Genomic DNA, 25028 nt, shown 5'->3' with positions numbered 1-25028 from the left:
GGCCCTGGTGTTCCCCTGTACTGAAGCATATAAAGTTTGCACGACCAATGGGCCTCTCTTTCCACTGATGTCCGGCTAGGCCATCTTCTGATACATATGCAGCTAGAGACACGAGCTTCAGGGGGTACTGGCTAGTTCATATTGTTGTTCCACCTATAGGGTTGCAGATCCCTTTAGCTCATTGGATACATTCTCTAGCTCCTCCATTGGGGGCCCTGTGATCCATCCAATAGCTGACTGTGAGCATCCACTTCTGTGTTTGCTAGGCCCCAGCATAGTCTCACAAGAGACAGCTATATCAGGGTCCTTTCAGCAAAATCTTGCTAGTGTATGCAATGGTGTCTGCGTTTGGCGGCTGATTATGGGATGGATCCCTGGATATAGTAGTCTCTAGATGGTCCATCCTTTTGTCTCAGCTCCAAACTTTGTCTCTGTAACTCCTTCCATGGGTGTTTTGTTCCCAATTCTAAGAAGGGGCAAAGTGTCCACACTTTGGTCTTCGTTCTTCTTGAGTTTCATGTGATTTCTATCTTGTATCTTGGGTATTCTAAGTTTCTGGGCTAATATCCACTTATCAGTGAGTACATATCATGTGAGTTCTTTTGTGATTGGGTTACCTCACTCAGGATGATGCCCTCCAGGTCAATCCATTTGCCTAGGAATTTCATAAATTCATTCTTTTTAATAGCTGAGTAGTACTCCATTGTGTAAATGTACCACATTTTCTGTATCCATTCCTCTGTTGAGGGGCATCTGGGTTCTTTCCAGCTTCTGGCTATTATAAATAAGGCTGCTATGAACCTAGTAGAGCATGTGTCTTTCTTACCAGTTGGAACATCTTCTGGATATATGCCCAGGAGAGGTATTGCGGGATCCTCCGGTAGTACTATGTCCAATTTTCTGAGGAACCGCCAGACTGATTTCCAGAATGGTTGTACAAACTTGCAATCCCACCAGCAATGGAGGAGTGTTCCTCTTTCTCCACATCCTTGCCAGCATCTGCTGTCACCTGAATTTTTGATCTTAGCCATTCTGACTGGTGTGAGATGGAATCTCAGGGCTGTTTTGATTTGCATTTCTCTGATGATTAAGGAGGCTGAACATTTTTTCATGTGCTTCTCAGCCATCCGGTATTCCTCAGGTGAGAATTCTTTGTTTAGCTCTGAGCCCCATTTTTAATGGGGTTATCTGATTTTCTGGAGTCCACCTTCTTCAGTTCTTTATATATATTAGATATTAGTCCCCTATCTGATTTAGGATAGGTAAAGATCCTTTCCCAGTCTGTTGGTGGCCTTTTTGTCTTATTGACGGTGTCCTTTGCCTTACAGAAGCTTTGCAATTTTATGAAGTCCCATTTGTCAATTATCAATCTTACAGCACAAGCCATTGTTGTTCTATTCAGGAAATTTCCCCCTGTGCCCATATCTTCGAGGCTTTTCCCCACTTTTTCCTCTATAAGTTTCACTGGTTCTGGTTTTATGTGGAGTTCCTTGATCCACTTAGATTTGACCTTAGTACAAGGAGATAGGAATGGATCAATTTGCATTCTTCTACATGTTAACCGCCAGTTGTGCCAGCACCATTTGTTGAAAATGCTGTCTTTTTTCCACTGGATGGTTTTAGCTCCCTTGTCAAAGATCAAGTGACCATAGGTGTGTGGGTTCATTTCTGGGTCTTCAATTCTATTCCACTGGTCTACTTGTCTGTCGCTTCTGTAGTACAGCTTTAGGTCAGGCATGGTGATTCCACCAGAGGTTCTTTTATCCTTGAGAAGAGTTTTTGCTATCCTAGGTTTTTTGTTATGCCAGATGAATTTGCAGATTGCTTTTTCAAATTCATTGAAGAATTGAGTTGGAATTTTGATGGGGATTGCATTGAGTCTGTAGATTGCTTTTGGCAAGATAGCCATTTTTACTATATTGATCCTGCCAATCCATGAGCATGGGAGATCTTTCCATCTTCTGAGATCTTCTTTAATTTCTTTCTTCAGAGACTTGAAGTTCTTTTCATACAGATCTTTTACTTCCTTAGTTAGAGTCTTGCCAAGGTATTTTATATTATTTGTGACTATTGAGAAGGGTGTTTTATCCCTAATTTCTTTCTCAGCCTGTTTATTCTTTGTGTAGAGAAAGGCCATTGACTTGTTTGAATTAATTTTATATCCAGACACTTCACTGAAGCTGTTTATCAGGTTTAGGAGTTCTCTGGTGGAATTTTTAGGATCACTTATATATACTATCATATCATCTGCAAAAAGTGATATTTTGATTTCTTCCTTTCCAATTTGTGTCCCCTTGATCTCCTTTTGTTTTCAAATTGCTCTGGATAGGACTTCAAGTACAATGTTGAATAGGTAGGGAGAAAGTGGGCAGCCTTGTCTAGTCCCTGATTTTAGTGGGATTGCTTCCAGCTTCTCACCATTTACTTTGATGTTGGCTACTGGTTTGCTGTAGATTGCTTTTATCATGTTTAGGTATGGGCCTTGAATTCCTGATCTTTCCAAGACTTTTATCATGAATGGGTGTTGGATTTTGTCAAATGCTTTCTCCATGTCTAAGGAGATGATCATGTGGTTTTTGGGTTTGAGTTTGTTTATATAATGGATTACATTGATGGATTTCCGTATATTAAACCATGCCTGTGTCCCTGGAATAAAACCTACTTGGTCAGGATGGATGATTGTTTTAATGTGTTCTTGGATTCGGTTAGCGAGAATTTTATTGAGTATTTTTGCATTGATATTCATAAGGGAAGTTGGTCTGAAGTTCTCTATCTTTGTTGGATCTTTCTGTGGTTTAGGTATCAGAGTAATTGTGGCTTCATAGAATGAATTGGGTAGAGTACTTTCTGCTTCTATTTTGTGGAATAGTTTGTGCAGAACTGGAATTAGATCTTCTTTGAAGGTCTGATAGAACTCTGCACTAAACCCATCTGGTCCTGGGCTTTTTTTTGTTGGGAGACTATTAATGACTGGTTCTATTTCTTTAGGGGATATGGGACTGTTTAGATCATTAACTTGATCCTAATTTAACTTTGGTACCTGGTATCTGTCTAGAAATTTGTTCATTTCATCCAGGTTTTCCAGTTTTGTTGAGTATAGCCTTTTGTAGAAGGATCTGATAGTGCTTTGGATTTCTTCAGGATCTGTTGTTATGTCTCCCTTTTCATTTCTGATTTTGTTAATTAGGATGCTGTCCATGTGCCCTCTAGTGAGTCTGGCTAAGGGTTTATCTATCTTGTTGATTTTCTCAAAGAACCAGCTCATCGTTTGGTTGATTCTTTGAATAGTTCTTCTTGTTTTCACTTGGTTGATTTTGCCCTTGAGTTTGATTATTTCCTGCTGTCTACTCCTCTTGGGTGAATTTGCTTCCTTTTGTTCTAGAGCTTTTAGGTGTGTTGTCAAGCTGCTAGTGTGTGCTCTCTAGTTTCTTTTTGGTGGCACTCAGAGCTATGAGTTTCCCTCTTAGAAATGCTTTCATTGTGTCCCATAGGTTTGGGTATGTTGTGTCTTCATTTTCATTAAACTCTAAATAGTCTTTAATTTCTTTCTTTATTCCTTCCTTGACCAAGGTATCATTGAGAAGAGTGTTGTTCAGTTTCCATGTGAATGTTGGCTTTCTATTATTTATGTTGTTATTGAAGATCAGCCTTAGTCCATGGTGATCTGATAGGATGCATGGGATGATTTCAATATTTTTGTATCTGTTGAGGCCTGTTTTGTGACCAATTATATGGTCAATTTTGGAGAAGGTACCATGAGGTGCTGAGAAGAAGGTATATCCTTTTGTTTTAGGATAAAATGTTCTGTAGATATCTGTTAAATCCATTTGTTTCATAACTTCTGTTAGTTTCACTGTGTCCCTGTTTAGTTTCTGTTTTCACAATCTGTCGATTGATGAAAGTGGTGTGTTGAAGTCTCCCACTATTTATTGTGTGAGGTGCAATATGTGCTTTGAGCTTTACTAAAGTTTCTTTAATGAATATGGCTGCCCTTGCATTCGGTGCATAGATATTCAGAATTGAGAGTTCCTCTTGGAGGATTTTACCTTTGATGAATATGAAGTGTCCCTCCTTGTCTTTTTTTGATAACTTTGGGTTGGAAGTTGATTTTATTCAATATTAGAATGGCTACTCCAGCTTGTTTCTTCAGACCATTTCCTTGGAAAATTGTTTTCCAGCCTTTCACTCTGAGGTAGTGTCTGTCTTTTTCCCTGAGATGGATTTCCTGTAAGCAGCAGAATGTTGGGTCCTGTTTGTGTAGCCAGTCTGTTAGTCTATGTCTTTTTATTGGGGAATTGAGTCCATTGATATTAAAAGATATTAAGGAAAAGTAATTGTTGCTTTCTATTATTTTGGTTTTTAGAGTTGGCATTCTGTTCTTGTGGCTGTCTTCTTTTTGGTTTGTTGAGGGATTACTTTCTTGCTTTTTCTAGGGCTTGGTTTCCGTCCTTGTATTGGTTTTTTTCTGTTATTATCCTTTGAAGGGCTGGATTCCTGGAATGATAATGTGTGAATTTGGTTTTGTCGTGGAATACTTTGGTTTCTCCATCTATGGTAATTGAGAGTTTGGCTGGCATTTGTGTTCTCTTAGGGTCTGTATAACATCTGTCCAGGATCTTCTGGCTTTCATAGTCTCTGGTGAAAAGTCTAGTGTAATTCTGATCGGCCTGCCTTTATATGTTACTTGACCTTTTTCCCTTACTGCTTTTTATATTCTATCTTTATTTAGTGCATTTGTTGTTCTGATTATTATGTGTCGGGAGGAATTTCTTTTCTGGTCCAGTCTATTTGGAGTTCTGTAGGCTTCTTGTATGTTCATGGGCATCTCTTTCTTTTAGTTTGGAAAGTTTTCTTCTATTATTTTGTTGAAGATATTTGCTGGCCCTTTAAGTTGAAAATCTTCATTCTCATCTACTCCTATTATCCGTAGGTTTGGTCTTCTCATTGTGTCCTGGATTTCCTGGATGTTTTAAGTTAGGATCTTTTTGCATTTTGCATTTTCTTTGATTGTTGTGCCGATGTTCTCTATGGAATCTTCTGCACCTGAGATTCTCTCTTCCATCTCTTGTATTCTGTTGCTGATGCTTGCATATATGGTTCCAGATTTTTTTCCTAGGGTTTCTATCTCTAGCGTTGCCTCATTTTGGGTTTTCTTTATTTTGTCTACTTCACTTTTTAGGTCTAGTATGGTTTTGTTCCTTTCCATCACCTGTTTGGATGTGTTTTCCTGTTTTTCTTTAAGGACTTCTACCTGTTTGTTTGTGTTTTTGTGTTTTTCTTTAAGGCCTTGTAACTCTTTAGCAGTGTTCTCCTGTATTTCTTTAAGTGAGTTATTAAAGTCCTTCTTGATGTCCTCTACCATCATCATGAAATATGCTTTTAAATCCGGGTCTAGCTTTTCGGGTGTGTTGGGGTGCCCAGGACTGGGTGAGGTGGGAGTGCTGCGTTCTGATGATGGTGAGTGGTCTTGGCTTCTGTTAGTAAGATTCTTACGTTTGCCTCTCGCCATCTGGTAATCTCTGGAGTCAGTTGTTATAGTTGTCTCTGGTTAGAGCTTGTTCCTCTTGTGATTCTGTTAGTCTCTATCAGCAGACCTGGGAGACTAGCTCTCTCCTGAGTTTCAGTGGTCAGAGCGCTCTCTGCAGGCAAGCTCTCCTTTTGCAGGGAAGGTGCCCAGATATCTGGTGTTCGAACCTGCCTCCTGGCAGAAGTTGTGTTCCACTCACCAGAGGTCCTAAGATCCATGGAGAGTGCTCTGTGGACCTTGGGGGTGTCCGCAGACTCCGCGCCCAAGGTGACCCAGTGCTGGGGCGAAAAGTACTACATTTAAAAAATGTTTTCGTTGTGTTGGAGAAATGGCTCAGCAACAGTTAAAAGCACTGGTTGCTCTTCCAGAGGTCCTGAGTTAAATTCCTAACAATCACATGGTGGCTCACAACCATCTATATTGGGATCTGATGCCTTCTTCTGGCATGCAGGCATGCATGAAGTTAGAGGATCCATATACATAAAATATATTCTTTAAAAAATTAAAATTCAAGGAATAAAAACAAATGTTTCTTTCTCTGACTTGCTTGGCTAGGTTAAGTAACACCTCTCAAAGAAGGCTGTAGTGTCATCTAATGTTTTACGGACTAGGAAAGTGTCTCAGCAGCAGGGCCTGCAGCCAACAGGCACATGGCCAGCTCCATCTGCCTTGCCTTCTCCCACGATCATGTAAGAGCTATACATAGTCTCTAATAGAATTTATGAAAATTAGATAATATTCATGAGAGTACTTTAACTAGGTCCTAGCCGTACAGTGGGTGCTCAGCTCAGTAAGTAGTATGATTTGGGTGGTTTCCCATTTTGGTTCTTAAAACAAACCTTTTATTTTGAGGTAATGTGGAAATGTCTGTGTAGTAGAGTATCACAAGGGAGTTGGCACAGACACAATTGAATACAACCATCAGCAGAAGGACCCTGTGTGGCTCCTTTATCTATTCCCTGCCCCCAGTTCCACTCCTGTCCTTAATCCTGAGCAACTGCTGGCCTTCTATTTTTATAATTTTGGCATCTAAAGTTTTATGAATAAAATCATATAGAATATAACCTTAGAGATTGTTTTTTGAACCTGTGGATACTAGTGTAGGCTTTTCTCTTGCTGAGTAGTGTTCTATAAGTAGTATGCTATAGATGTATCACAGTTGAGTAACTTCCAGATTGGGGTTGTCATAAAGCCACTGTGAACATATATGTAGAGGTTTTTTATGAAAACACATGTTTCCTTTGTTCTGGAATAAAATCTCAGAGTGGAATTGCTGAGATGTATGGTGATTGTATGTTTACCTTTTCTTATAACTGCAGAATGTTTTCAGAGTGGCTCTACCATTTTTTCCTGTAATATATGAGTGATTTTGTTTCTCTGTATCCTCACTGGCAATTTTTTTCTTTTTTCTTTTCTTCTTCTTCTTCTTCTTCTTCTTCTTCTTCTTCTTCTTCTTCTTCTTCTTCTTCTTCTTCTTCTTCTTCTTCCTCTTCCTCCTCTTCCTCCTCCTCCTCCTCCTCCTTCTTTCTTCTTCTTCTTCTTCTTCTTCTTCTTCTTCTTCTTCTTCTTCTTCTTCTTCTTCTTCTTCTTCTTCTTCTTCTTCTTCTTCTTCTTTCTTCTTCTTTCTTCTTTTTCTTCTTTCTTCTTCTTCTTCTTTTTTTCTGAGACAGGGTTTCTCTGTATAGCCCTGGCTGTCCTGGAACTCACTTTGTAGACCAGGTTGGCCTCGAACTCAGAAATCCGCCTGCCTCTGCCTCCCAAGTGCTGGGATTAAAGGCATGCGCCACCACACCCAGCCTCACTAGCAATTTTTATTCCAACTATTAAGAAAGTACATGCTATATTTTATACTTTAATTTGCATCTTCCTAATGGTTAATGATATTGAATGCATCTTCATATGTTCTTTCTTTTGCCATTACTATTGTCTCTAGTGAACTATGTCTTTGCTCATTTTTTTTCTTGTATTTACAAGAATTAACAAGGACATTTTCTTGCTTTTAAAAGTTTTAAGATTTTAATTTTTTGGTTAAACATGTAGTTTACAATAGTTCCACAATCTGAATTTGTCTTTGATATTATTTTTAGAATCTTGTTAGTAAGCAAAAATTCATAATTTTCATGTCATTTTTAGTTTTCCTTTTGTTATTTGTTTGTTTTGAGATGGGATTTTACTATATAACCTTGACTGTCCTGGACTCAATATGTACACTAGGCTAGTCTCAGACTAATAGAGATCTACCTGCCACTGTCTCCTAAGTGCTGGGATTAAAGGCATGTGCTATACACCCAGCCTGGGCATGTTTTAAGAGTTCCATTCCAGCATATCTGTAGTGCTTATGCTGTGTATTCTGTTTGCTGTCTGTGTACATTTACAGCCTGCTAATGGCTAGTTAGTGTTGGCAGTTTCTAGTGCAGTCCAGAAACCTAACCTCCTTTTTTGCTGTGTTAGTTTTCTGGGGTTGTCTACCAAAGTGCTAAAAGCTAAGTGGTATAGAGGCTCTAAATACAAATGCAGGTGGATTCCTTCCATTTCACTCTTCTTATCTTCTGCTGGTTTGCTGGCAGTTCTTATCTTACTTACTTTGAAGTTTCTGCCTTCTGTCATATGGTATTTTCCCTGTATCTTCATATGGTCATATTCTTGTAAGGACACCAGCTTTCTTGAAATAAAATGGACCTGTTCCTATATAACCTCATTTGAAATATCAAATGAGTGAAATATCAGCAGTGATCCTCGTTAGAAGTCACATCCTGAAGTACTAAAGAATTCTATGTATCTTGGGAGTGGAGAAGAGAATAATTCAACATGTAAAGTACCTTTATCTTGCTCCATTTAAAATACAATTATCTAAAACATTTCCTCTACATAAATTTAGAACTACATCAGGTAACATTGAGATTTTTGCCTCAATTGTACTATGTTTTCTTTTAAAAACACGCAAAAAAAGAAAAAATGCATTTTCTATTTTTGTTGTTTGGGATAAGACATTCTTGCTAGTATTGCCCAGGCTAGCCCTGAACTTGTGATACTTCTGCCTTTACTTTGTGGATGGAAGTCTTGGCTCTCCATTTGCTAGGCCTGGGGAAGGAACTACATTTGTGTGTGTGTGTGTGTGTGTGTGTGTGTGTGTGTGTGTGTGTGATGTCTGACTATAGCAGATGATTATTAGTTTACGTTTTCTGTCTTGCTAGGCTGGCCTTTTTTATAGTTCATTGCTGGAGAAAGTGGGTCTTGTTGGGACCTTTTCTGTCTGTACCCAGACTTCAGTTACTGGCTTGTTCCATTCCAACTCCAGTCCACTAGCCCAAAAGAATGCATACCAGGCAGTGGTGGCACACACCTTTAGTCCCAGCACTCAGGAGGCAGAGGCAGGCAGACCTCTGAGTTTGAGGCAGCCTGGTCTATAGAGGGAGTTCCAGGACAGCCAGGTCTATACAGAGAAAGCCTGTCTCCAAAAACCATGAAAAAAAGGAATATATGTGGTAGAATAACCTGAAGAGCACTGTGCTAAGTGAAGTAAGCCAGGTTTACATAGAAAGACTACTGGACCCGGTGAAGTGGCTTAGTAGTTAAAAGGTACATGCAACCAGTACTGACAGTTTGAGTTCCTTCCATCTCTGGGGCCTTAGTGGTGGCAGGGAAGAATTTACTCCTTTCATGTGGGCCCCATTATACCTATGCATACACATCACACTAAAAAATAATGTAATTTTAAAAGTCATTCCACATTGTATAGATAGAAGATAAGCATATATCCTGTAAGTATATTAATCATAATTTGTGTTATATAATTTGTCAATTAAAATAATAATTTTTTAAAACACAGGGGACTTACAACTAGATGTAAAGAAACATAAAACACATTTATCAGCTTAACTGCAGTCTAATAGGATATAGGTGTGCTAAGAGATACAAATATCTTTTTAAATGGGCCAGTGAGATGGCGCAGTAGGCAGACACTTCGCTCCAGGCCTGATGGTCTGTGTTTAATCCCAGGACCCACATGTCAAATCTTAATTTTAACATTAAAAGGAAAGAACCAGCCCTCAAAGGCAACATGCCAACAGAACACACACAGATACACAGATAGCTGCCCTCTCATAATAAAAAGATTTTAAAGTATTTACTATTGGCAGTCTTTATGAAATAAAATTATCTTTTATCTGCCTTGCCATACCTTCTTTCTTGTATCTCTGTTTAGTGATTGTCCATTTTCTCTTTATCTGACTCTGACTATATTGTAAGGTTGCTGTTGTTTTCAAGACAGGGTTTCTCTGTGTACCCCTGGCTATACTGGAACTCACTTTGTAGATCAGGCTGGCTTTGAACTCAGAGATGTTTGAGTGGGACTAAAGACATGCACCACCACAGCCTGGTTCATTGTGAGCTAACTTGATAATCCCTAGAACCCGGGAACATGCTTCTGTATAAAGATTTTTAATATCAAATAGAAATTTTCAAACTTTTGTTTTAAATTGTGACTGAAATCTTAAAATTCCTCTGTAATAAAACACCTAGAAATTCTGAATTAAATACAATAAACTTCAAATACTAGCTAGCTTAAAAAGACATAAGAAGAACTTCAAAACATCAAATCCAAAGAAGCTGTGAAGATAAATGGGTACTTATATGATAGTTAGCTTGAAGGGACTAGAAGATGCTAGCACACTAACATCTTTAGTTTCCATCTCCTCAGAATAAACAGAAAATCAAAGATTTTAGTTTAGAGCCTGAAGATTGCTCAGTGAATAAAGGTGCTTGCTGCCAAATCTGATGACCTGAATTCAGTCCCAAGGACCCACATGGTAAAGGAGGGAACAAAATCCTGTGACTTGGCCTCTGACCTCCACATATATGACATGGCCTTCATGCACGTGCACACTTGTGTGCATTTACACACAAAATAAATACATGTAAAATAATTTTTAAAAACCAGATAATTGGAACTGTTTTCCCATCACCATTCCGCATGTAATAGATCCAGAAAGAACTGGCCAGGAAAAAACAATGCCCTCTAGTAAAAGAAGATGGTAAATTGTCTTTTAGTCTGAAGTTTTAGAATGTATATCACACACACACACACCCCTCCTGTAGTAGTTTGAATAGGTTTGGCTCCCATAGACTCATGTGTTTGAATGCTTGGTCCGTGGGGAGTGGCAGTGTTAGAAGATATGGCCTTGTTGGAGGAAGTGTGTCACTGTTTAGGTTGGCATTGAGGTCTCTATGTTCAAGCTATACCCAGTGTAGAGTTCCAGTCCCCTTCTGGCTGCTTGTAGAAGACAGTCTCTTCCTGGCTGCCTTTGGATCAAGGTGTACAACTCTCAGCTCCTCTAGCTCCTTGTCTGTCTGGATGCTTCCTGGCATGATGATAATGGGCTATACCCCTGAAACTGTAAGCCAGCCCCAGTTAAATGCTGTCCTTCATAAGAGTTGCCTTGGTTATGGTGTCTCTTCACAGCAACCCTAACTAAGACGACTTCTTTGAGAATTTATGAAGAAATGTGCCCTTCAGGCACCATCATGCCAACAGGGGCCTCGCTGTTTCCAACTTGCCCTTCTGGCAGAATCAGAGTGATGTTAGTTGTTCACATTTATTCCAACTACTACATTACCAAATGGAGTATACACAAATCCCAGTAATGTGCAGACAGTTTACAAAAGAATACTCATTGTTCATCTTTCTGAAATATCTACTTTACTGTGCAATTTTGAAGATAGAAATTTAAGTGATTTTCAAGAACCGCCTTCCCCTCAACAAAATGTAGAAAAGACAGGAAATAGAGTAGAGAAAGAAATGCGTCAGGAAACAAGATCTGGTCTCTGTAGTTTCCTCAACTCTAGTACATTGACATAGGAAGTTTTTTGGGAAATGGTACCCTTGATCAAATCTATTTCAGTGTGTAATGGTTACTTCCACAATGAAAGGCATGTATTAAAGGAACTGATCAGACTCTCTCTTAAGATGAGGTAAAAAAGTACTAAAATTCTTCTCTAACGGCAAAGGTTGTACAGCCCTATGCTCCCAGTAGGCATATACTTCCTCCTGAGGCAGGAAGACCACAAGTTTGAAACCATCTTTGGGCTACCTAACAGTACCCACTCTCAAAAACAAAAAGAAGGGAAACCAGGCATGGTAGCATATGCCTTCAATCCCAGTTCTTAGGAGGTAGAAGCAGGAGGATCTATGAGTTCAAGATCAGTCAAGGCTACATAGTAAGATCTCAGCTCAAAGGGGGGTGAGGAACAGTTAAATAATGAACTGAACTTACAACTTTAAGAATTAGAAAGCAAAGGCCAGATGTGTTAGCACTTGCCTATAACCCTGTACTTGGGAGGAGTCAAGTGTCATCCTTGGCTATATAACAAGTTCAAGGCCAGCCTGGGCTGCATGAAACTGTGTCTCAAAACAACAAATTCTAAATCAGATAGAGTAAACCTGAAGAGAAATGAATGATAGAAATACCAAAGAGCATAGTATTTCAAAGTATCAGCCATCTGTTTTGCTTCCATCTAGCTTTAAGACTACAACAAAAACTTTATTTTAAATGCACAAAGTCACAAGGAAAAGATTCAGTAAAATCTTCAAAACAGAAAAGTAAATAGATTTCTATAAATTTATTAGATTGACCTAGAAAGCCACATCCTAAGCCAAGAACCTCGCCTTGCATGACAGAATGTTTTTAAGTATCAGGCAATAGCAGGAACAAGGAGTCTGGGAAATAATTGGAAGACATGACTAGAAATCAGAAAGTTTTTAAATTTCCAAAAGCCCCATGAGAAGCTTGAAGACAGTAGACCAGTGCCATTGAATTTCTAAAGAAAGATTTCCAATCTAGAATTCTATAGTTAACTATACTATCAACAAAATATGGAGAAATGTTTTCCTATATTAAAGTTTTCGAAAAAAGTTTAAATTCAATAAATTGTTGGTCAGGAACACCCTTGTATTAGAAAATTTGTTTCACCAAAAAGAGAACAATATAAAAAGGAAGAAGATATGGAATTCCAGACAGGGACTAACCCAGGAGAGAGGTGAAGGCATTCTCTAGGGAAGGAGAAGAGAAAGAACTTCTTAGATAAGAGCTTTACACCATGACGGCAACCAGTGTAGAATGAAGGCTAATCACACCAGACACAGATATTTTGAGAACTCTATGTATTTTATTCCCATGTCCTGTGCTGGATGGGTAGTGTATCTCCAGAGTCTTGTCTGTACTGAGCATGAATGGACCATGTGCTGATGAAGTTCTTGCTCTCTCCTTCGCGCCCTGCTACCTGGATAACCAAAGACATTCATTTCACCCTACTGAAGAATTTTGCTTTGTACTTCTTCTGAGAACTGAAGATTTGCCATGGTAAGTTTAGACAATTGCCATTAAGCCAGGGATGGTAGCATATACCTGTGACTGTAGCACAGAGACAGGAGGATCCGGAGTTAGAGATCACCATCCACTGAGAGTTCCCGGGCTACCCTTAGCTACAGGCTGCCCCTGCCTCAGAAAATTCAAAACATAGATAAAATATAAAAATAAATCACTATTTATGTGCAGATGTTTACAGTAAAACAATAAAATCTTTTGAAAATCTGGTATTATTCTTTACCATATTTTTAAAATAAAAGATTTAAAAACTGTATACCTGTAGATTTACAATAAGTATTCTATAAAATTCAGCACATATTCACAATCTAAAAACAAAAGGCCTTACTACTGAGTAGTAAGAAGGGATTTTCTTAGGCTATAAATTCTGTGGCATATAAAATACCTAAAATGTGTGTTTTTTTCAAAGTCTTGTAGTATCTAGAATAAAATAAGATTATTATACTATTGCCATTTTACTCAGAATTATGCTGATGGAAGTCCTGTCTAACATGGTATTTGAAGATAATACAAGTATGTACCAAATACCAAACAAGCAAAACCACAAACATGTACCCAAAAGACTAGTAAAAAGCTAGTAGAAGTGAGTGAAATTTATCAATTATAGGTGTCTAGTCAGGATTCCAAAGAAAATTCATTTTTTTAAGATTGACTTTATTTTTATGTATGTGTACATGTGTGTATGTGCATATTAGTGTAGGTGCCCTTGGATGCCAGAGAAGGTATTTAGATTCCCCTGGAGCTAGAGCTGAAGGTGCCTTTTAGCCACTGGTTATGAGTGCTGGGAAACAAACTTGGGTCATCTGGAAGAACACCAGGTTCTCTTAACCACTGAGTCATCTTTCTAGCCTGAGGTGGGTGGGAAATCATTTCTATATGTTAATGGGAATGAATGGAAAGTGAAATTTTTTGATGTACAATTTACAATATCATGAAATGGTTAAAGTAGAAGTACCAAATATGTGTGTGTTTACTGCTCTAGAGATGATGGGACAGGGGGAGAATGGAGCCGATAAATGAGGCTGACTAAGTCTCATGCAGTAGCCAACTTTATTCAGAGGATCAGGCAATTTATACTGTGACAGTTAAGAGTCACATAGTAAAGTGTACAATCAAAATGCAAGCCACACTGCAAAAATGTGTTTTTCCATCTAGACATATAAACAAATAATAGCCATCTGTAATAAATAATTTAAAAGGAACTCATTCCTACTTGCTACTCCTGGGAGGAGCACTAAAACACATTCCAAGAACAATGTGTTTTTGAAGAAACTGAGGTCATAAGACTCTTGTATTATTTTCTTGGAGTTTTCTCACAAGTCTCAGAATTCTTTTCACCCGACTCCATTCTTGGACAGTGTTCCAGCATGTGCCGGATTATGCATTGAAAGCAACAGTTTTTTGCTGAGACTAAAGGAACTAAATAAATTGAGAAATATACTGCCTTACTGGTTAGAAAAGTCAGTATCATTAAGGTGTCAGTTTATCTGAATTCATCTGCAGGTTAAATATAATCATGATCAAAATGTTTTCAGGCTTTTGGTAAAAAATGTGAAATTTGCTGGGCATAGTGTTGTGTACCTTTAGTCACAGCACTGGGGAAGCAGGCCAACCTGTCCAGATAGAGAGTTCCAGGTGCTCCCAGTACTTTGGAAGAGAGGCAGGTGGATCCCACTGAGTACAAAGACAGCCTAGTCTACAGAGTCAGTTCTAGGACTACACAAAGTCAGGGCTACACAAAGAAAACCCTGTCTTGAAAAACAAAACAATAAAAAGAAAATATAAAGAGAGTTATAAGCCAGCTGGACTGCATATCCCCTTTTCTTCCTTTCTCATCTCTATCCTTCTGTTCTTTCTCTCTTGGTCCTGGAATGAAACTAGGGACCCTAATATGATAGACAAGTTTGCTACCACTGGGCAATCCCTCAGACATTGGGGGTAAGTGGTGGTACTAATTTACATTTCTACCAGCCATGTACAAGTGGTTCCAGTTATTCTGAATTCGTGCACACCTGCTGTGTCAGTCCCCTTTCATTTCAGTTATATCTTACTAGTGCAGTGGTATTTTATTGTATTTATATGTACTTTTCCCCAAATTAGTAAGGAGCATTGTTTTTGTTGTTTTGGGGGTTGTTTTGTTTTGTTTTTGAGACAAGGTCCACATAGACCAGGTTGGCCTATAGCTCAAGGCCATCCTAGGCAATCATAGCAAGAACTTGGCTTGAAAAAAAGTACAAACTTGGTTCTTAGAGTCTGTGTTCAAAAAACAAAAGGCAAGTCACAGACTTGGAGAGAATATCTCCAAAATATATATGCAACAGAGAACTCACACCAAAATTTATAAAGAATTATTACAGCAATAAATACCATATTGAGGAAGTTATGTAGATAGCATATATAGATAGATAATTATACAAAACAATGTCCCTTACTAATTTGGGGAAAAGTACAGTAGTAGTTGCATGCACCTTCTGCTCATCTGTTTTTGTCTTGAAACAGGTTTCCTCTCCATAGCCCTGGGTGGCCTCCCACCACTGCATCTTTCTGACTCAGTCTCCCAAAACTAAGCCTGGATTCATATGTATATTTTTTGAAATTTATTCTTAATTGTGTTTATGTGGGTATGTCTGTGTGTTGAGTGGGAGCAAGTAAGTGACAGTATCTTCAGAGGCCACAAGAAAGAGTGGAACCCCTGATGTTGGAATCACAGGCAGTTGTTAGCTGCCTAACAAGTGTACTGGGAACCAAACTCAGTGTGGGCTCTTAACATTGAGCCTTCTCTCTAGACCCTAGATGTACTTTATAAATATGTGTGTCCTAAACCAGGTATGGTAGCATATGCTTATAATCCTAGTACATTGGAGGCAGAGTCAGGAGGATAGTTAAAAATCCAAAGTCAGCATGATCAGCTTAGTTGCAGGCCAGCCAAGGCTAACTAGCAAGACCCTGTCTCAAAAAAACAAATAAATAAGTCGACTTTATTAAAGCTATAAAAAGTGATTAGGCCACTATTACTATATTTTAAGCAATTCACCACCCTTCAACTTACTTAGCAGTGAAGTAAAAAGAATACCTGCCTCATAGGTGTATTTACAGACTTGACAGAGGGATTTCCCACCCAAACATCTCTTTATTACCTCCAAATTCCTTTACTTTTCTTCAAAACATTTATAACTATAACTAATACTGTTTTCATTTCCTACCCTAACCATACTATAAGTTTCCTGAGAGCAGAGCTTTCTTACTAACTGCTTCCCACTGAAAGGCTTAGAACTATGCCTGACACATAAAGAACTTAGTATGTTCTGTGATTTGTGTGTGTGTGTGTGTGTGTGTGTGTGTGTGTGTGTGTGTGTGTGTGAGTGTGTGTGTGAGAGAGAGAGAGAGAGAGAGAGAGAGAGAGAGAGAGAGAGAGAGAGAGAGAAGGAGAGAGAGAGAGTTGGAGAGAGTTCAGTACCTGGCAGAAAATGTGATTCAACCTATGTTAACTCTAAACCCATATTCCCCCTATCTCTTCCATGCCACTGAAAATTTTGGGGGCAAGTATATTGGATTATCTCCTTCATGTACTTAACATCCTTGATGGACCATTTTCTCTCAGTACCTTTAAATAGATGAACGTTCAGCAAATAACTAGGCACAGTGGTAAACTGCTATATTCCCAGCTTCTTGGGAGGTTAAGGCAAGAGGATTGTGGGAGCCCTGATATTTGAGACCAACCTGAGGAACAACCTAGCAAGACACACTTCAAAAAATCTTTTTAAATTATGTAACACATGATTGTCAAAGGTGTTACATTAATAAATGGGTTTGCTCTCAGTCTCCTAAGGACTCTTCTTGCTCATAAAAAAAATGACTTCCAGCGCTCACCTCTTACCATGATACGACTTGAAGATTTGTCATGTTGCTTTTCTTTTCTCCACAGGGTTTATCCATGGCTTAGAGGACTAGGTTATACATCCTTAACTGTCTTTTTATTGGGGTTTTTATTGTGGAATATAGATAACATCTTTTGTGATTCACTGAGGTAAGATATATTTTCATTCCTTGAGAATAAATTTGGAACCATTATATTAAGCAGAAACTTTAGTAGGCATATAGAAACAACAATTTCCTAAAATGAAATTTTATGAATGTTGACACTGTATAACACAGTAACATTAAACTCTGGGAATACCTATTTAAATTGCCTGAAAGTTTGACCTCAGAATATTTTATAATCTTGGATTATTTTGTATGTGTGCATTACAAGACTATACAGTTAATCACAGATTTACTATATCTTTGAAAACTACCTAACAAAGCTGGCATAGTGGCATATACCTTTAATCCCAGCACTTGGGAGATATAGGCAGGCAGATCTCTGTGAGTTCAAGGACAACTTGGTCTACAAAGTGAGTTCCTAGACAACCAAGGAGATAACACAGAGAAACCCTGTCCTAAAAACAAACAAACAAAAACTTAGTTTGCTTCAAGTAAACAAGAATGATTTGTAATTGGCATTTAAAATGCATGTAAAACTTTTGAAGAAATGTGTCAATCAGTAACGTTTGGACTATTTGGAAACTTAGAAGTTGAATGACCTGGCCTCTACTGCAAATAAATTACAAGAGGGGAGAAAGAGAGTGGTATAACCTAAGATTAAGAGACTTAAGAGATGTATTATGGGAGCTAAGGATAGAGCTCAGATGGTTGAGTGCTTGTCTAGTATTTATGAGAGCCTGGGTTCGATCGCTACCACCACCAAAAAACAAGACCAAAGAGTGTAGAGAAGCCATTGGTTTACCGTGTTAACCAGGGGGTGTAGGGAAGCCACTGGCTACAGTGTTAACCAATGAGTGTAGGAAAGCCACTGGTTACAGTGTTATTATTCTTTTTTGATCTTGATTCACTGTGAAAACATAAACAGAAATATTGAACTCAATTAATAATTAACTATTTTATACTAAAAGGCTATTACTAATATTTTAGATGTGAAAGTAATATTCTAGCTATTGTTAAAAGAATTTTTTCTAGTGACATATACTAAAATATCTAATGATAAAATATGATACCTAGAATTTTCCTCAATATAATGTGGGAGAGAGATATAGACGAAGGTTCAGATGACATGAATTTTGCTTAATTTATTAATTATTGATATTTGGTAAAACATGTATTATTTTTTGGTTTACTTTTGAGGAGGGTGTTTTTGTTTCTGTTTTTGGGGGGGGTTGCTTTTTGTTTTTGAGACAGGGTCCACATAGACCAGGTTGGCCTTGAGATCACTAAATAACTAAGAATTATCTTGAATTCCTTATCTTTCTGCCTCCATCTCCCAAGTGCTGAGATTACAAATATATACCACCACATATGGCTCTTACTTTGCATGCCTTTGCATATGTTTGAAATTCTCTATAATATCCTGTATTAAAAAGTTTCATATAAATTGTGAAACTTTAAATGTAGGTAATTAAACTATGTAGTAAAAATCAGTTGTGTAAGTAAATGTAGATAAGTAAATCCATTCCATGCTTAAACACTAAGATGTAGCTGGGTATGGCAGTGCATGACCATAATCCCTGTACTGTAGGCAGGAGGCTCAGGACTTGAACGAAGCCTGACTTTATGAAACCCTAGGTGTGGGGTAGAAAGAAGAAAGTACAAGACTAAGATCAAGACACATGCTTCTGAATTAGATATATCCAACATAATGTGTAGGAGAGTGAAGCCTTTATACTGAGTGGATAGTCATCCCCGGGTCTGATCCACTAACCTACAGATGGGCCTCGGGTTGGCATACCACATCAGTATTCTTCTCTAATAAATATTAGTATGATATATACTTATTTAATCAAAAGAATTTGAGATATATCTGAACTACTAGGTGTAACTTGGGTAACTAAATTAATCAAGAATTTTTATCAAGTTCCTGCCATATTTAGCTTTGCAAATGACTGCTTCCTCAAAGAAGCACTTAGATATGAAACTGTATATATTATAAAAATTCATAGACTGTATAGTAGTGTACTGAGATGAAAGGAAATACATATGTATTCTTTCCTGAGCAGATAGCTAACTGGACTAGTGTTTCTCAAAGTGTGATCCAGAAAATAGTTGTTCCAGAGTATGAATAAGTATTACCTAAAAAACAATTTCTATGGATTAGTGGTTACCTAGAACAAAAAGCTTTAATTAATTAATATGCATTAAAATTAACAAGATGTCAATAAATTGTTATTTATATTAATTTGAGTCATTTCTTCATAAAATTCCTGGAAATATTGTTTGTTCCACAATATACTTTTAGAAGACAATACAGTAAATATAAGGAAATTAAATAAATGCCGTATTATAAAATATTTCAAAATGTAATGTCAGCACGAGCATGTCTTCATTGTAGCATTGTGGTTTTCTCTTCTCCACACAGGAACTTTCGAAAGAGAGTGCCCCCCGTCCTAGGTGTTACAACACAGTTTCATGCATGGTGGCATATTCTAACTGGCCTGGGTTCTTATCTTCACATCCTTTTCAGGTAGGAAATAAAGGCTTTTTAACCTAATATTGGAAGAATTTGGCTTTTTTTGACTTTACACTTCAAGTAGGAAGGTGTAAATATAAAATGTTGGAGACAGAATCAGATTTATAGTCCATTGTTGCCTTTGCCACTAGGTGACCATAAGAAACCCTTTCTCACATTTTGTTGTGTGTATGGAGTCATGGAGCAGCTGATAATTGGGGATTTTATCATGCATATTCTGAAAGTGGATGGCTCACAACTAACTAGTATCCAAAAGACCCAGTTACATCCAAGTTATACTCTTGATGAGTGGCAGGAGGGTATGATGGTGTATGATCTTAGAGTTTTCAATCTGGACCTTCTTGGAGTAGGAGTACCCTTCTCCAGAAATAAGTTGGTTATCACTTTGCCCCTTTTGTTCTCTTTAAGGAGACTATTTAGGATTAGACATGTACAGCAAAAAATGGATATAAATTCTCACTGGTCACCCATTCAGTCATACGTCCATAGCATCCTTTATCAGGCCTTATCTTTTTAAAAGTCATTTATTCATTGGTTTGTTTGTTTGATTTTTTTTTTTTTACAAAATTATTTTTATTTTATATGTTTTACCTGCATGTATTTCTGTGTGCCATGTGTGTGCCTGGGCATCAGATCCCTTGGAACTGGAACTACTGATGATTGTGATCCACCAGTGTTCGTAGCTGCTGAGCTGTCTCTCCAGCTCCTTCGAAGTGTTTGTGACTAGTTAATGTTTGCAGCTACTTGTTTTCCTCCCTAGCTCTGGGGTAAGTTCATCCAGAGCAGGGACGTACCTATTTATTACCACTTTTCAGATGTGCAGAATGCCACCCGGCACATAGCCGGCACCCAGTATATATGTTGTTTAGTGAATGAGTATGTACATCAAGAGATCACCATGTACACACCAATGGCACATTTAGCTTTAGATTCTTTTTGGAAACAAACTAAAATATTTATAGAAAAAAAGAAGTCAGGAAGTAGTAATGTATGCCTTTAATTCCAGCACTTGAGAGGCAAAGGCAGGTAGATTTCTGAGTTTGAGGCCAGTGTGGTATACAGAGTGAATTCCAGGACAGCCAGAGCAGGGCTACGCTGAAAATCCCTGTCTAGAAAGAGAGAGAGAGAGAGAGGAGAGAGAGAGAGAGAGAGCATGGCTTGGGTCTGCTCTATCTTGAGGGACATTTGATGCAGGTTGAAGGTCATTCTACAAAATGAAAACCAGAAGACCAGCAAGTGCATGAGAAACAAAATTGAGGAATTCTTGTAGCTAGGGCAAACAAACTTATTAAGGTATAGCCTGTTGCTATGTCTTATGCCTGGGTAAGAACCTAGTGCAGAGAAAAGGAAATCCTTGGGATAATTAAAATGGAAATCAGGGATGCTTGGATGTGTGTTAATCACCTGTTTAGAAGGCTTATATTATGATGATTTAGGAGGGTGCCTTAGTTTTGTGGAGTGCTCTGGATGTACACTGGAAATCTCTGGTATGATAGAGCATCTTTGTAAAGACGCTATAGGCTATATTCTGTAGAGCTATAGCAGGAAGTGCCACAGGACCCAGTGGCTTCAGTTCTATCTTTGAGGTACTAAAGAGTTTCTGGTATTAATTGGGAGGAACAAAAGTGGGAACAGAATCAAGAAACATGCAGAGGTAAGCAGTCTTTATCTTATTGATCATTAATTTTCAATGGCCATGTAGAGCTGACAGTGGGGGGTCTAGTTGCAAATCATTACAAGTTGTTTATAGATAAGGCCTATTGATCAGAACTGTTGTTCCTAGGATACAAGAGAGAATGATGGAGGGAAAAGAAACTCAGAAAGGACAGTACTGGCATAAATTTTTTGCAACCTACTTTAATAAGCATTCAACTTCTTCTCTTGCCCACCACCCAGCAGAGATAGTGGAAGAGAAAAGTTATTAGGATATGGGGGAAGTGGACCTCTTTAGCAATAGTTCTTTGGAGGCAAGCTTCATCTTCTTTCTCAGAGTTAAGCCCCCTAGCAAACACCAAATACAACTCAGCAGCTTCAGTCCATCCCTCTAGGCAGGCAGACACCACACACGAACCAGCAGCTGCTGTCTAGTCCTGGAGAAACTGCAAGGATCACTAACTTGCCTGAGGCAAGGCCACAGAAGCTGTCAGAACCTCACAAGCAGTTCTTGGGCTAGTTTCTCTCAATGATGTTATTACCACAAGCTGAGCTCAACAATGCTATGTAAGATGAACCAATACATGCTTGTTGTTAGTGAAGAATAGTGAGGTGCTCAAAGCTCCTCTCCCACTGTCTGTGGGTCATATTTACACTCCTTCATCATGCATCCTTTCATGTGTCCTCTGTAGCAAAACATCCTTTCACCTGTGCCTGCTTCAGAAAAACATTCTTTCACATGTCCGCTTTAGCAAGACATCCTTTTACCTATGTGCCCTAGCAAAACATCATTTGATATAACTGACTTTCCAAACAAACCAGAAGTTTCCACTTCAGGACAGATGTACTTAGTTAAGCGTTTGGATTTAAGGCACGTGACTGAAGACTTCTAAGTACCTATCTGATTATCTAGAACTGGATATTGTGAAAACTATGGCCATTGGTCATATAAAATCTTGACAATAACTTATTTTTTCTTAATTCCTTCAGCTATGTGTGGCATGGCATTACCAGCCTTAAATGAATATTCCTTAATTACTCAGCATGTCTGCATGAATATCTGAGCAAAAATCTGATTCAAAAATTTAAAGTAACAAAGGACACAGGTTTTACAAAATGAGGGCAGAGTGTCAGGTTTTATTCAGCTTTAGAGTATCATTGGATCCGTACTAGCGGAATGAAGAGTCAGTGCTTTCAGTTTTAAAGTCCCTAATGCAGCTTCATCACTCTTAAGATTGTGTAACAATTTTAAGACAAATTATCCAGAATTTTATTCATTGTCATTAAGTTGAATGGATAGGAAATTATCTTTTGGAAGAATCACATTGTCTTGCTTTTTCATGTTTCTTGTGTTTCTGTGTTGTGATTTGACAAACTGTTATTTTGGATATCTTTCCAGTTTGCTCTGTCATTGATTTTTGTTTCATTTGGCATTTTTTTGTGGGGGGGTTGTTGTTGAGACAGCTTCTTATTATGGAGCACTCGCTGGCCTGGAACTCACCATGTAGGCTGGCTAACCTCAAATTCAGTGATCCTTATGCTGGAATTAAAGATGTGTGACACCACAACAAGCTTTCTTCTAGTTTTATTCTGGGATCTGATTGGTCAGCTTGCTCTTGAGGGCTCAGTCCACTAGTAACACTGTCAGCAGAGAAAATAGACTGCTATAATAACAACAATATTAAGCCAAAATGTCTATAAATATAGTTAATATTGATTAAAACCCAATTCTATATCACTGACCATAAAATGGAAAATGGCAAAACTAATATAGTGTGCTGCAAAGTTAAAAAATTGCAAAGAATAGAGTGGGGATTTTCAAATTACATTGTATAAAATTCTCAGAGAATTAATAAAAATGAAAAATTGCTTAAGATTAATACAAAAATAATGCTGAGTGAAATAAAGGAAGGAAACAAAAAGGGAGAAGAAATCAAAGAGAGTCAAGGTTAAATAAAAGAACAGAGAAAAGAAGAGTAAAGAAGACTGTTATGAGGGGAAAGAAAAAAAGGTCAAGTCAGCCTAGAAAGATGGCCCAGCAGTGAAGAGCACTTGCTGCTCTGCCGAATGACTGGAATTTGGTTCTCAAAACCTACCCACATTGGACAGCTCACAACTGCCTGTAATCCTAGCTCTAAAAGACCTGAAACCCTCTTCTGACTTATGCACACATATGACACACACAGATAAACACACATAATACCCCCAGTACATTTGTTTTAATTTAAAAAAAAAATGGAAAAGGTTAAGAGATCAGAAAAAAACAACAACAACAACAAGCTGAGCACACTGGCATGTCTGTAGTCCCAGTCCTTGGGAACTGAGGGCAGGTGATCAGGAGTTTGAGAGTTCAGAAGGCATTCTTAGCTGTACATAGTGAGTTTGAGAGCAGCATCATTCATATGATAACCTGTCTCAAAACAACAGCAGCAAGAGAGTTCCTATTATTCAAAGTCTGAAAACAAAATTAGATACATGTAAGAAGGGAGATTTTAAAATAAAAATATAAAGGTTTTTAAAAAATAAGGTAAAGCAAAAGTATATATTATAGTAGAAAGAGAGAAAGGGGAAATACAGAGGCAAAAAAGAAAAGGCTCTAGGAATGTAGTTCAGCTGGTGGATACTGGCTTAGCACGCACATCCCCAATCCACATAAAATGGGCATGGTAGGCCGGGCAGTGGTGGCGCACGCCTTTAATCCTAGCACTTGGGAGGCAGAGGCAGGCAGATTTCTGAGTTCCAGGCCAGCCTGGTCTACAGAGTGAGTTCCAGAACAGCCAGGGCTACAGAGAAACCCTGTCTCGAACCAACGGCCCCACCTCCCCCCAAATGGGCATGGTAGACTCAAAAGATAGAAGCAGACGATCAGAAGCTCAAAGTCATCCTCATCTACAGAGTGAATTGCAGGCCAGCCTGGACTACATGTGCCCTTCCTTAAAGCAACAAGAAAAGGGGGATAGGGAGTCTGCTTTTTTAAAAAAAATATGTAATAAAGTAGAAATACTACTAAAAATGAAGTAAAGAGAAAAAGGGGGTGCAGAGGCAGAAAAAACAGGAAGGAGAAACAGAGTAAGCCTTGGAACTGCTTCTTTCTGTGTTCTCAAAATTTGGAAAGAGTCTCTAATAGACCCAAGGTCAGGGTGCCTACTTGTAGACACTCATCTGTGCTATGGTTTATGCTGTTGAGGAGCCTACATTGGACAAGTGTCCAAGGTTCACTAGAACTGTCTTCACTTTTGTGGCTTCTTTGTGTACCAAGAGTCTCAGCTAGCCACACTTAGCTTTGTTGTCAGTCCATGGACTGAGCAGGTTCTCTGGAGAATCCCAGTGTTATACCCATGAGGTGGATAATGTTCCCACTTTGTAGATTATGATGGCCTAAAATTCACTAAGTATCCCAGGTTGGTCTCAAACTCAAGGCCCCCCTGCTTTCCTCTACTAAGTACTAGAATAAATAAATGCCACCATGCTCAGTGAAGGCTTTTCTTTTGCATTAATGTCAGTCTAGATTGTGCTAACAAACTTTCTGATAAAAGCAATTGTTTTGATTTTTTTTGTTGAATAAATATAACAGAAAATCAACAAGTTTAAAGTCTTACCGCTAGCAAATGTCCAGGTAACATCTAAACTGCCATTTGCTGCAGTTCCAGATTTGGTACAGGAAAAGTGTAGCATAGCCACATTAAATTTTATAAATTTAGCTAGTAGTTTCTTTTGACCTTTGCATTCTTATTTGAAATACTAGAAAAGTACATTTTGTATGTGTTGTCACGATATTTTGTTACTATTCAAATATATTTAAGTAGTGTAGTATACATAAAATTACATATGTTGTATGCTATAGACAGCCTAGTGACTTTCAGGGACAGATTGAGCAGTGTTTGCCGTTTGCACTACTTTCCAGATCTAACTAATCTCACCTCCAGCAGTGAGCGGCTCACTTTAA

At 38.3% G+C, this 25028-nt stretch overlaps 1 protein-coding gene across 6 annotated transcripts in view; it reads left to right on the top strand.

Moving 5' to 3' along the window:
* Positions 1-25028, top strand: part of Acer3 (alkaline ceramidase 3) — a 107401-nt gene that overhangs the window by 77874 nt on the left and 4499 nt on the right. For 4 of the 6 annotated variants that reach the window (XM_030242889.1, NM_001360615.1, NM_001360616.1 and 1 more), the window contains 2 exons: positions 16835-16936; positions 19319-19423. In XM_030242889.1, the coding sequence (XP_030098749.1) occupies positions 16835-16936; positions 19319-19423 (207 nt within the window). Of the gene's footprint in view, positions 1-12721; positions 12886-16834; positions 16937-19318; positions 19424-25028 lie in introns of all 6 variants that reach the window. The other 2 variants (NR_153759.1, NM_001360617.1) reach the window with 2 other exon arrangements.

Source organism: Mus musculus, chromosome 7 (genome assembly GCF_000001635.26).
Source record: "Mus musculus strain C57BL/6J chromosome 7, GRCm38.p6 C57BL/6J".
Lineage (NCBI taxonomy): Eukaryota > Metazoa > Chordata > Mammalia > Rodentia > Muridae > Mus > Mus musculus.
This window is presented reverse-complemented; position numbering and strand designations above follow the sequence as displayed.